Source organism: Alosa pseudoharengus, unplaced genomic scaffold (assembly GCF_046254945.1).
Source record: "Alosa pseudoharengus isolate Yale_2024_CS ecotype anadromous, Long Island Sound unplaced genomic scaffold, YU_APseudo_1.1 YU_APseudo_1.1_scf_9, whole genome shotgun sequence".
In the NCBI taxonomy this organism is placed as follows: Eukaryota; Metazoa; Chordata; class Actinopteri; order Clupeiformes; family Clupeidae; genus Alosa; species Alosa pseudoharengus.
Window position 1 is genome coordinate 15,648,925 of NW_027468881.1, and position 12,500 is coordinate 15,661,424.

Sequence of the window (12,500 nt, forward strand, 5' to 3'; positions counted from 1 at the left end):
GCAGAGGTCACTGACCAGTGCTAAAGCAGTAAGCAGTCATGTCAACATCTGATTGGATGCTTTTTTGAACAAAGACTTTCTAGAGTGTTTAAGGCAGCAGATTCAGGCCAAAAGCAGTCCTTATACAGTACATGCGTTTGAACTCTCTGTCTAGAAATCTAGGTGTGAGTGTGTTAGTATGAGCATATGTGTGCAGGTGCCTGATGGCGTGTGTGTGTGTATGTGTGTGTGTGTGTGTGTGTGTGTGTGTGTGTTAGTGTGTGTGTGCGTGCATGTGTGTGCATGTGTATGTGAGTACGCATGTGTGTGTCTGTATATGGGTGTGCCTTCATATGTGCATGTGCATCTGTTTGAGAGCTAAATTATTGCCATCTACTCATAATGCCATGGTCCCCCATAACCAGGATGTTTTATTAAGGTTCAAGAGGAGCGTAAGAAAACACTCCCTGCTGAAGAAAGCCTAACAACAGATCCAGTTACCAGCACATGATCAAAAGCAACTCCCCTGGCTGCGGGTGCTTTCTTTTCAACAGGGACATTCCAGAGAATTTCTTCAAAGTCACCCGTACGAAAATATCTACCAGCAAACAGCATCAATTAAGACCTAAAGTACCTACCATACGCAACTACTGAGGCTAAAACAGTCTTTAAATGACCACTAAAGGTTAATCCCCTCTTGCTTACTAAACCGCTGCCGTTCTTTAAGTCCCAAGACAGTCAGCACAACTCCTGCCACTGTAATGTTCTTTCGCAGATAAGACCAAATCTGCGACAGAACAACCATGGTGAATCACAGCTCTGTAAAGCATTACCTCATTAGAGGTGCTCCCTGCACTTCATCAGATCTATTTCGTAGGCTCCACGGCCGACACAGACAGCGGTGCGTGAGTCACGGTGTAGTGAGTGATGCATAAATAATCTCAGTGTGACGTGAACTCACGGACGCAGATGAGGAGGAGAACCACTTATTACCCCCCCCCCCCCCCCCCCCCCCGCCCCGCCCCCCGCCCCGCCCCCCCTGTCCGCCTCCACCTCGCTCACTTCAGTGTTGACCTGTGCGTTATGGAGATGACTCATGTCCCTCCTCTATTGGTGTGTGGAGGGCGATGGAGAGAGATGGGGGGGTGGGGGGGTGGTGAGGGATGGGTCAGAGGTAACTGGATCCTCCCCGATACTCATCCGAGACGTCCACACACGCTGAGGTGATTTACGTGCGACAGGTGGGGAGGGGCAGGGGCACAGCTGGGCGAAAGCGCGAGGAGGAGTTGAGGTTGGTGGTGGCCGTGGCAACAGCAGCAGGAGGAGGAAGGAAGGTAGCTCCTGATTACTGCTGATGGGGGGGCGATTACTGAGACTATTATAAATATGCAGAGGGAGGGGGGAGGATAGGGAGTTCTGGCGGAGGGGAAGGGTGCGGATGTGCAGAAGGGTGGGGGGGGGTAGGTTGGGGACGTGCTGCTGCTCAGGGGTGAAGGGGATGTTGCTGCTCACCCACCATATATCAGGAGAGGAATGAGACAGCTATCAGCCATAATTACAGAGAGGACAGGGAGAGAAGGGGAGAGAGAGAGAGAGAGAGAGAGAGAGAGAGAGAGAGAGAAAGAGGGGTTAGACAAAGAAAGAGAGAGTGAAAGAACAAATGGAAGGAGATATTTAATGAGAAAGTAATTGGCAAGTAGAAAGAGAGTAAGATTGAGCGAGGGAGGGATAAAGGTAGAGAGGGAGAGAGAGATGCCTCTGTTCTGACATATCATTCAGTCTCATAGCAAGACAGGAATGCAGTGAGGTGCGGTGGGTCGTGTGGGGAGTGGATGTGGATGCTCTGGCCCGGCTCAGTTGCTCAGTGTTGGGCTGGAGCAGGGCTGGGCTGGGGCTGGAGCTCTGGGGTTCTGGAGGTCTGGATCTGACATGATGTTTTTGGAGCTGTAAGCAGAGAAAGAGAGAAGCAGAAAGAGCGGAACTATGGAGGAATGGAGCAGGAGGAGGAGGAGGAGGAGGAGGAGGAGGAGGAGGAGGAGGAGGAGGCTGTAAATGGAGCCTGCTGTCAAGGTTGCCGGAGGGGCCAGTAAAGTGAAATAGTCATTACCCTGCCTCAGCAGCCCTGCCCTGTCCAGCCCTGCCCTGCTCAGCACTGCTCCTGCCAGGCCAAGACAGGATGACCCGTGAGACGACACCTCCAGCCCACACCCCACACACACCCCAAACACAACAGCTGCACGGGACACAGGCCAGCACCTCCACTTGCTCACTAACACACACACAACACACACACACACACACAACACACACACACACACAACACACACACACACACACACACACACACACACACACACACACACACAACACACACACACACAACACACACACACACACACACACACACACACACACACACACACACACACACACACACACACAGAGTACAGAACGTCTCTGCTGCAACTCCCACTGATTAAGTCAACTGTTGGTATCCTGGCAGTGGCTTTCTGAGTTGCTATCTTGCTAGGTCATCCGAAACAAAGTTCATAACTTGTACAATACATTGATGCCTGCTATGGCAAGTGACTAGTTAGACCATTGAAGGCAGTGAGGCAGCAGGCAGCTGCCTTCCGTTTTGGACACAGCCATAGACATACACACTACAGACTGGTTTATTGTGCAATTTCACAAGTTCCCACACATACACAAACACAAATATACTAAACATCTTCAGCCGGCAGACACACAAGTTCTTACTTAAGACACACCCAAGCACACATCCAAACACACACACCAGCACTCAACTCTGACACAGAATTGGTCAGCCTCTTCATACATCAGACAGCCTCTACATATATGATTCTATATATTCTTTATATTACACCATTCAGACACACACACACACACACACACACACATTTTAACCATTAATTTATGTAAATAAACACACACACACAAAGAAACACACACATACACCTGGACTGCAAGCCTTTCAGAAAGATCTGACACTCTGCTAAATCCGTAACAACAATACGCAAGTTCACTACACTGTTCGTCTGGGATTGCTTCATAATCGAATTAGATATATCAGCAAACACCTGACACAGCGAGATATCAAGAACCAATTTGTGTTAGTTCAATTAGCAGAGCACTGACCGGGCCAACCTCTGAGGTTTCATCAGAGGAGGGACTAGTCTGTATGTGTATCCTGAAGTCTGCACTGAGGGTTCATCAGAGGAGGAACTAGTGTATGTGTATACTGTAGGGTTTCTATGGTATGTGTTTATAATTGCAGGGATGCTCTGGTGTGTGATAGCATCAAAGGATGAGCGAGACACTGAGGACACTGAGGAGGGCACACAAACACAGACGGACGCCGGAGTCTGGACGCTGCTGCCGGGAGAGAGGCGGCCCAGAGCCACACTGTGACAAAACGGTTAACACCAGGGCCAGGCTTTTCACACGGCCGCATGGCGTGGCTGCACCGTCCAGTCTGCATAGGCACTCAGCGAGTTTTCTACCCAACACACACAGACATACACAGACATACACACAGTCACACACAGTCACACACATAAACACAGACACAGACACAGACCCCCCCCCACACACACACACACACACACACTGACACACTGTATATCAGATCTTGTTTTCTCATCTCCTCATGTTCTTGTTCTCCCTAACTCTGGTCTAGCCATCCTTGTCTTTCCACATAACTCGGTAATCAAACACACACACTCCTCTCCATTGTGGTATCCCTGTGGTGTGCCACAAAATGGGAGTGTGAGATGGGGAGAAGAGTGAGCATGTGTAAATATGACACACACACTCTCTCTCTCTCACACACACACACACACACACACACACACACACACACACACACACACACACACACACACACACACACACACACACAGTACACACACAAATCACAGACGGCGGTTTTCTCTCCAATGACAGAGCCGAACACTGAGCAGGAACAGAGGGCGAAGAGCTGAAAGAAGTCCAAGAAGAAAAGGTAAAAATAAACAGAACAGAGGGCTCCTGCTGTGACGGTTACTGATGGCTTTTAAGAAGGGAAAAAAAAAACAGTTCAACTCTTCTCCTCCAGGCTCCCTGCCCACAACATGTCCTGTAATCCCTCTCATCCCCACGCCCCACTGACCCCGACGGGCCCCCAGTGGACGGGGCTTCATTGTGGGTCACACGTCCAAGGGGGCCCCCAGGCAAACAGCCCGACAGACGACACAATACCACTGGCCCCAGCACCCCGTGCCCACAGACCCCTCTCTCACACACTGCCTTTTATCACCCGCGTCTCTGCAAAGGGGGCCGAGGGGGCCCTGGAAAGCTGGCGCACAATGCCCATTCGCCATGCGTGGTGCCCACAGAGACAGCTGGTGAGGCCCAGTGTGGGTCAGAAGTGACGTCCTTCTTCTGGCTCGGCAGCGCTGGCCCAGCTCACCACAACAGCTGCCTCGGCCCTGCCTCTTGTCCACCCACCTCTATTCATGGCGGACATCAAACGCCCAGCTCTTAAATATTACCCTGAGGGACTGCAGTCACAGAACAGCGTTTCAGTCCTCCAGTCTGACGCTATCTGCTCAGAGCTAACTCTGGATGTAGATGCCACGGGCAACAGCACATTGCTATTACACTTTCACTTAGATTGCCCAACAGTGTCCTTATCCAATTGGCCTTGACGTGGACCCAGCTTGCTTTCCCACAAAACCTTAGATTTGCAACTTGTAATTCCACAGTCAGAATCACTTCCTGGAAGATGCACGCCAGTTTACCACAAGCACATAAAAAGCCCCACTCCCACTGGGGGTTCAGGAACTTTTTGGGGGGAACTTAAAGAGTTTCAAAATCACCCACAAGAGGAATTTTGTTCCTGCGGTCTGGATTTCTTCTACACCACCAGTAACACCATCAAGACTACGTACATTAGAAGACTGACACCAAAGGTGTGCTGGGTCATTTTGGTGTGCTGGGTCACTAGGGACACAGTACACCCTCTAGTCTATATGTATTCTTAGTGAGGGGGAGTCACATTATGCATTCTTAATCCAATCCAAAAAACAGCATTTATAATTCTGACTGGTGTTTCAGGATTCAAATTGAAATGGCTGCTCTCCTTAATCATTCAGTGAGGCTTTAATTTGATCAAAAAGAAATATTCAGAACCCAAACTTCCCCCCAAGTACTTAGACAGCATAAACTCTGAAGGGAACCAAAATTAATCAGGAACCAAAGCTGAGAATGAAGTTCTATTGTCTCTGTACAGCCAATAGCTCTATATCAACAAACATAAGTTCTTCCCTAAGTATTCATACATAGCTTGCAGTGACCTGAGTTCAGAGTTGACTAAACAAGCTTCAGTGGCCCTCAAAGGTAAATTACTGCACACACACACACACACACAGACACACACAGACACACACACACACACACACACACACACACACACACACACACACACACACACACACACACACACACACACACACACACACACTTCCAGTGTGAGTCACAAGAGCTGTTTCATTAAAGCCTGAGTGTTTCCTGTTAGTGTCAGTGAACTGCATGGGTTGGGGATGGCATGGCTCTAAGTCACACGGCCCACTAATGTCTCATCGCTTGTTTATCACTGTGATGTGGCCGTGGCTAGCGATGGAGATTAAACACTGTGGTAACAGCCCCAGGGCATGCACACAGACTTGTCTGAATGCCAACATGAGAGCAGTGAGCATTCTGGGATATATGTCTGCCAACAAAGAACTCTGATTGGACAAATTTGGCCCTGTTTCTCAGATCTCTGGCAGAGCTGACTAACAATGACTGTGTTCAATGTGTCACTGTAAACAGTGTAACTGTCTCTCTCTCTCTCTCTCTCTCTCTCTCTCTCTCTCTCTCACACACACACTCTATCACTCTCTCTCTAACACACATGCATACACACACACACACACACACTCTTGTGGGGCTGACTCAGTGAACACTTCTGGCCACTGTACCCCCCTTGGCCATGTCTGTTGTTACTGGCTGCATAACTGAGGGTGACTGGGCTCTGCATGTGTGCTTCTGTGGTAAAAAAGCACACAGGGCTTTCAGGGAGAACTATATTAAAGCTGTGACCAAATGGCCCAGTAAAAAGACCGGCCTGCTTCGAAAGCCTTCTCATTATAAGCCTCCATGTTTACCGTGGCACAACCAGGCAGGAATTATGGAACGCTAGGACGATCAAGGATCGGACAGCTGTACTGCGCTGTGCTGAGCTATGCTGGATCTTTAAAGGTCTATAAAGGTACAGTATGTGATTCCAGCAAAAAAAGGCTGCTGATATTTGAGCTCAACCGTGCCACTCTCCAAGCCACTTGGTTTGTTTCCTTTTTACAAAGCCAGGACTGAACGAGCACCAGATTTTTATTCAGCACACACACAGCGGACAGCTAGAGGACTGTTGCTAGCAATTCGCCGAAAAGTCAAGTGGAGATACGGTTGTAAAAAGCTCGGGGCTTCAGGGACCTCATGGTGGAGGGGGGCCCTGACCTGCAGCAGCACTAGTGTGGGAGCAGGGCCAGCCAAACCGTCTGTGTGAGGGCACTGAAGATCCCTTCCACGCCTCGGAGGCTGATTAATATGCAGGCCTATTGAGGACGCCGGCGAGGGCCATTATCTGCCCACTGAGTTCACTCATTCCCCTTTTTCTTCTTCACTCCTTCCTCCTAATGCTTTGAAACTCTCTCTTTGTTTTGGAGCTGTCTGCTTGAAAAGGAGGTATTGTATGTGAATGTGTGTGTGTGTGTGTGTGTGTGTGTGTGTGTGTGTGTCATGAGTGTGTGGCATGTGTGAAGCATGAAGACTGAAGCTGGATTGTAGTCATGGAAGACTATAACCAGACTTTTTCTTTTTCAATCCTTCTATCTATCCCACATGGTGATTTCTCGACAATATTTCCAAATGAGCTTCTCTAACATGCAAAAAAATAAAAAAATCCAAACATCTCCTCCACATACCACTCCCTCTCCAAACCTCTGTCTGCCTCTTCCAGCTTTCCACTACTCTCTCTTTCTCTCTTTCTTTCCCCACACTTCTCCCTCTCTCCTTCATTTCCCTTCTCACTGTCTTTACTCATTCCTCTCATTCTCACCCTCTTTCTTCCTCTACCCAGCTCAATCCACCTCCAGGTCTCTCTCTCTCTCTCTCTCTCCCTCTCATTCCTTCTCTCCCTTGCTCCCTCCTTTTCTGTCTGGCGGCGAGCCAGGGAAGCGTGGGACTTGAGGAACGTCACGCAGCTCAGAGCTCTAATCTCCCTCTGTTAGAGAGAAAGAGCGATGGAGAGAGAAGGAGAGAGGGAAAGAGGGAGAGAGAGAGAGAGAAAGAAAGGGGATGAGAAAAAGAGTGTGTGTGTCTGTGTGTGTGTGTGTGTGTGTGTATGTGTGTGCGTGTTTGTGTGTGTGCATGTTTGTATGTGTGTATGTATGTGTGTGTGTCTATGTGTGTGTGTGTGTGTGAGTGTGTGTGCATGTTTGTGTGAGTGCATGTTTGTGTGTGTGAATGTATGTGTATGTGACTGCGTGTGTATGTGTGCTGGGTAGTTGATGGGAGCGGCAGAATCTACCCCAGAGACTCCTCTCTTTGGCCAGCTGCTCTGGTCTCACTCCCAGCCTGTCACTCCATGAACACACACACACACACACACACACACACACACACACACACACACACACACATTTACCGGTCAACACGGCACGTAGACAGACAGACAGTTCTGTGATCCTGCAGCCTGCTTTTCGTCCTTTCTATCCTAATCCCTCTGCTTGGCTCGGACCTCGTGTGTGTGTGCATGTGTGCGTGCATGTGTGTGTGCGTGTGTGTGTGTATATGTGACTGAATGTACTTGAGTGCTCCAAACTCCTGTGCTTTCACACACGGATACCTCCCCGCTGGAGCCAAATGTGTCTCTGCTCAGGTTGTGCTCGGAGACCAAAGCTTGCTCTGAATGACGTGTGAGAGAACAAGTGCACCAGCACTTCTTACTCTTTCCACTGAGTAGCACTGGAGAACACATTAAACACACCAACAACTTCAACACCAACAACGCCAAACTGCTCCAGCCTGAACCGAATTTGGAAACATTCTGGATCTGGATATGATAAAATAATGGAACTAAGGAGAGTTTCTTTTTGCAGTCAAATACGTCTGGGTTCTATCTGAGTAAGGTTGATTGGTCACAAACCTCTTTACCCAGTATATATATATATATATATATATGTTTGTGTGTGCATGTGTGTGTGCATCCACAATCTGGGTAGGTGTGCATGTGTGTATGTGTGTATGTGTGTGTGTGTGTGTGTGTGTGTGTGTGTGTGTGTGTGTGTGTGTGTGTGTGTGTGTGTGTGTGTGTTATGTGTGTTATGTGTTCCCAACCCTGGTGGCCGCCTAGATAATAACCTGACCTAAACTTTGGCTACCTCTGGTGGCCTTCCGATCTCCCTTGTTTCTCTCTGTTCATCTCACCTGTTGATTACTAGGTTGGTTACACCTGAGGTCTGGCAGGAGGGGGCCTATATAATCTACCTGGTGCCAATATGCCACAGAAAAAGAGAGATCCGAGACGCATGCTTGGTTTTGTGTTTGCCGGTCCACCCAGCGTTCCTGCCACGGACGCCATTCGCTATAATCATACAAAGACATTCTATGTTAGAAGGTTCTTTTTGTTAAATAAATACCCCTACATGAAAGTAACCCAGTGTGCGTCTCCCTTTATGCTTCGGCTTGTGACGGGCAGTTTCATAAATTGGGAGCTCGTCTGGGATCTTTTGGTATTGTTGGAACTTTTTGCATTGCTTTTTGCGATTTTGAGATTTTTGGCTTTAGACGGTTTTCGCAGGGCTTTGTGGAGAAATCACCGACTTTTTGTAAGTACGGGCAATACTTGTGCTAGTAGTGACCCTAGTCAGATAAATCTGACGTCTTATTTGCCACTTTGTGATTTTACTTTTGGTGGTAGCCCTTAGTCGGTACGTTTCGGGGTTTGTGATTGACTGCATTCTGTTTTTTACAGAGCCCACAAGTTCACGCTTAAAGTGCGCCAGGTAGGGGGCCACTGAAGATAGACAGAGAGGTAAATAGAGTTGTTTTTCATTTTTTTGTGTGTCTTTTTCGGTTAGATTTGTGTGTGTTTGATGAGACAGAGTTTGTTATTATTGTGTGTGTGTGATGAGACAGAGGTCACTCTAAGGGTCAAGGCTGGCCGCTGGGGGCCCTGGCCCCGTGTGACTCACCCTGCTCTTCCTCTTCCTCATTGTTCTGTTTCCTCTTCTTCCTGGACTTGGAGTTCTTCTTGTTCTTCATGTCCTGCTGTTCCTGGATCTGCTGCAAGACTGAAACCAGAAAGCCAGGGCAGGATTAGAGTCTGAGTGGAGGACTCATCTGAGATATTAAACAGACACGCATCACACTTAATCACACACACACACACACACACACACACACACACACACAGACACAAGTGTACAGACTAAAAAAAAACACATCACAACATTCTGGCCTCCTAACCTTCTGAACAACAACCCTTATAACACACAACCACATACAGAAACACACACAAACATACACACACACACACACACACACACACACACACACACACTCACACACATTCCTCCTCCTTATTTTTCCCACTTTTCCAGTTTTACATCCTGTTTGATTTGGCCTGGCTCCATGATAATTTTAGCCTGCAAAACCAATATTCCCTGGCTCTGTGTGGCTTTGGGGACTTGAGGGAATTCCTTCAACATAAACACACCTCTGGATAAGCCTAGTCCTCTCACCAGGCACACACACACACATCAGAGGCATCACACACACCACGGCTAAATCCCAGCTAATTCTCTCCCTCTACTGTGGCGACAGGCTCTGCATTCATCTGATAGGAGAGGCTTGGAGCTAATAAAGATCAAGCCGATGACAGATAAACATCACATAAAGCATACTTTTCCTCCCACTCTCTCTGTCTGTCTGTTACACACACACCCACACACACCCACAAAGAAATATGAACTTCTATACCCCCTTATTCACTACTATACAAAGCACCACATGCCACATGCACTTATAGACACACACACACACACACACACACACACACATACACACACACACACAGACTCACACATATCCACATGCATGCACACACACACACACACACACACACACACACACACACATACACACACACACACAGACTCACACATATCCACATGCATGCACACACTCACACACACACACACACACACACAGTCAGTCAGTGATGCCAGTCTAACTCACTCTTCTTGTCGTTGCTGGGCTCCATGTGGCGCTGGATGTAGCCCTCGAGGTATCGGCGGAACTTGGGCGAGGGCGAGAAGAAGGCCAGGCTGATGGCCATCAGCTCCCAGCCCGAGGCCAGGCTGCGCAGGCTCAGGTTGCCCGTGGTCTGCCGCACCAGCTGCACGTACAGCTCGTCACGCAGGCCCTATGGGGACAGGAGGTTAGGATGGAGAAACTTCACACACAATGACAAATTGAATTCTGTTCTAGATTCTATGGATGTATAGCTTTACAGATGTATAGAACTTGACAGATTATATTATTTCTCAGATTTATGAGTTTTATACACTGCTGTTCAAAAGTTTGGGGTCACTTAGAAATTTCCATTCCACTCCATTATAGACAGAATATCAGTTGCATTGTTTTTTAATCAGGGCAGCAGTTTTCAGATTACATTATGTGGTTACATAATTGCAAAAGGGTTCTCCAATGGTTTTCTCAGTTAGCCTTTTAAAATGATATCAGATTAGTAAACAGAATGTGCCTTTGGAACATTGGATGAATGGTTGCTGATAATGGACATCTGTATACGTATGTACTGTAGATATTGCATTAAAGATCAGCAATTTCTAATTTACAACATTAATAATGAAAACAGGACATTTCTAAGTGACTTTTGAACGGTAGTGTATATTATTGTACAATACTTAAATATAAGGGTATGTAAAATAAAATATGCTACATATGACTGTCTACTATCAGTTCAGTTCAGTTCAGTTCAGTTTTTATTTGTCATTGTTACAGGATAACAACGAAATGTTGTTAGAGCAAAAACAGACAGGCATATAGTTTGAAGTTGTTCACCCATTTGCCTTATATAAATTTGCATCCCCATGAATCACCCATTACTTTGTACCTAATTTAGCTGCCAATAAATACCCCCTAGAAAACCCCATAAAGTGCTACGTCCACTAAAGTGCTTGGTGCAATAATTAATACATCTATGTCTGCACTTATACATACAGTTAGTCAAATAAATGGTTAAAGTAGGAAATGAGATAGTAGGATATGGAGATAACGATGTTCACCTGTGTGCCCCAGCACTTGGTGACGACCAGCAGGGCGGCGTGTCTGCGGTCAATGCGTGCGGGCCGGTCACCCATGTAGGCCTGCACCAGCTTGAACATCTCGCAGGCCTCCTTCTTGACGGCGCGGTCGCTGGTGATGAGCATGGGCTTCTTGATGGAGCCGCGGTTCCACGAGAGCATGTTGGCGATGGAGACGCGCCGGCGGAACAGGCCCTGCGTGTGCAGGTTCAGGTTCTTGCTGGCCCAGTCCACCATGTTGGCGTCCGGGCTGGGCTTGCACAGGGTGGTGTACGGGTACTGGTAGCCACCGCCACTCCCGACCAGCTGCCCGCCGCCACCACCGCTGCCATCGTTGTTGTTGTTGCCGCTGTTGCCGCCGGTGCCGGTGCCGTCTTGGCCGAACCCGTCGTTGGCGCTGCCCGCCGGCGTGCCACCGGTGACCACGCCATGCCCGCTGCCACCTCCCTGTGGTGAGATCTCCAGCTGCCCCTTGGATTCCAGTGTTCCTGTCTGGAAAGAGAGAGAGAGAGAGAGAGAGGGAGAGAGAGAGAGAGAGAGAGAGAGAGAGAGAGAGAGAGGGAGATACTTTTAAAATGCTGGTCTTCCAAGCATGTCTGCTTGTTTGTCTGTTTCCCTTGGCCAAACTCACTCTAAGAGTAAGTATCTTCCCAGTGAAGCGTCCTCACATGGGAAACTAAGCAGATGGATCAGTAGAGAGAAAGAGAGATAGAGAGACAGACAGAGAGAAAGAGAGAGTGATGGTGAGGAGCAAACGAAGAGAAGAAGAAAAGGCCGGCACCCTACAGCTGCTCCTCATCATGACTACTGGACGAAACATGAGAATGTGTGCGCAACAAACCTGAGAATGAGTCAATCTGCAACTGTGACTGTGTATTTATGTCTGGGTGTGTGTGTAGCAGAGTGTAAGGGCTTGCCTGTGTGTTTGTGTGAGAGGAAAAGTGTGTGTGTGTGTGTGCGTGTGTGTGTGTGTGTGAGAGAGAGAGAGAGAGAAAGAGAGAGAGAGAGAATGGTGTGTGTGTGTGTCTGTAACAGGGAGGAGAGGATCAGCTTACTGTAATTATTTCCCCCCCTTAAGCCAGAACGCAGACC

At 48.2% G+C, this 12,500-nt stretch overlaps 1 protein-coding gene across 4 annotated transcripts in view; it reads right to left on the reverse strand.

Moving 5' to 3' along the window:
* Positions 1–12,500, reverse strand: part of LOC143115431 (rho GTPase-activating protein 39-like) — a 91,843-nt gene that overhangs the window by 11,289 nt on the left and 68,054 nt on the right. For all 4 annotated transcript variants that reach the window (XM_076277459.1, XM_076277461.1, XM_076277462.1 and 1 more), the window contains 3 exons: positions 11,391–11,900; positions 10,321–10,507; positions 9,276–9,374 (listed from right to left, as the gene is read on the reverse strand). In XM_076277459.1, the coding sequence (XP_076133574.1) occupies positions 9,276–9,374; positions 10,321–10,507; positions 11,391–11,900 (796 nt within the window). The remainder of the gene's footprint in view (positions 1–9,275; positions 9,375–10,320; positions 10,508–11,390; positions 11,901–12,500) is intronic.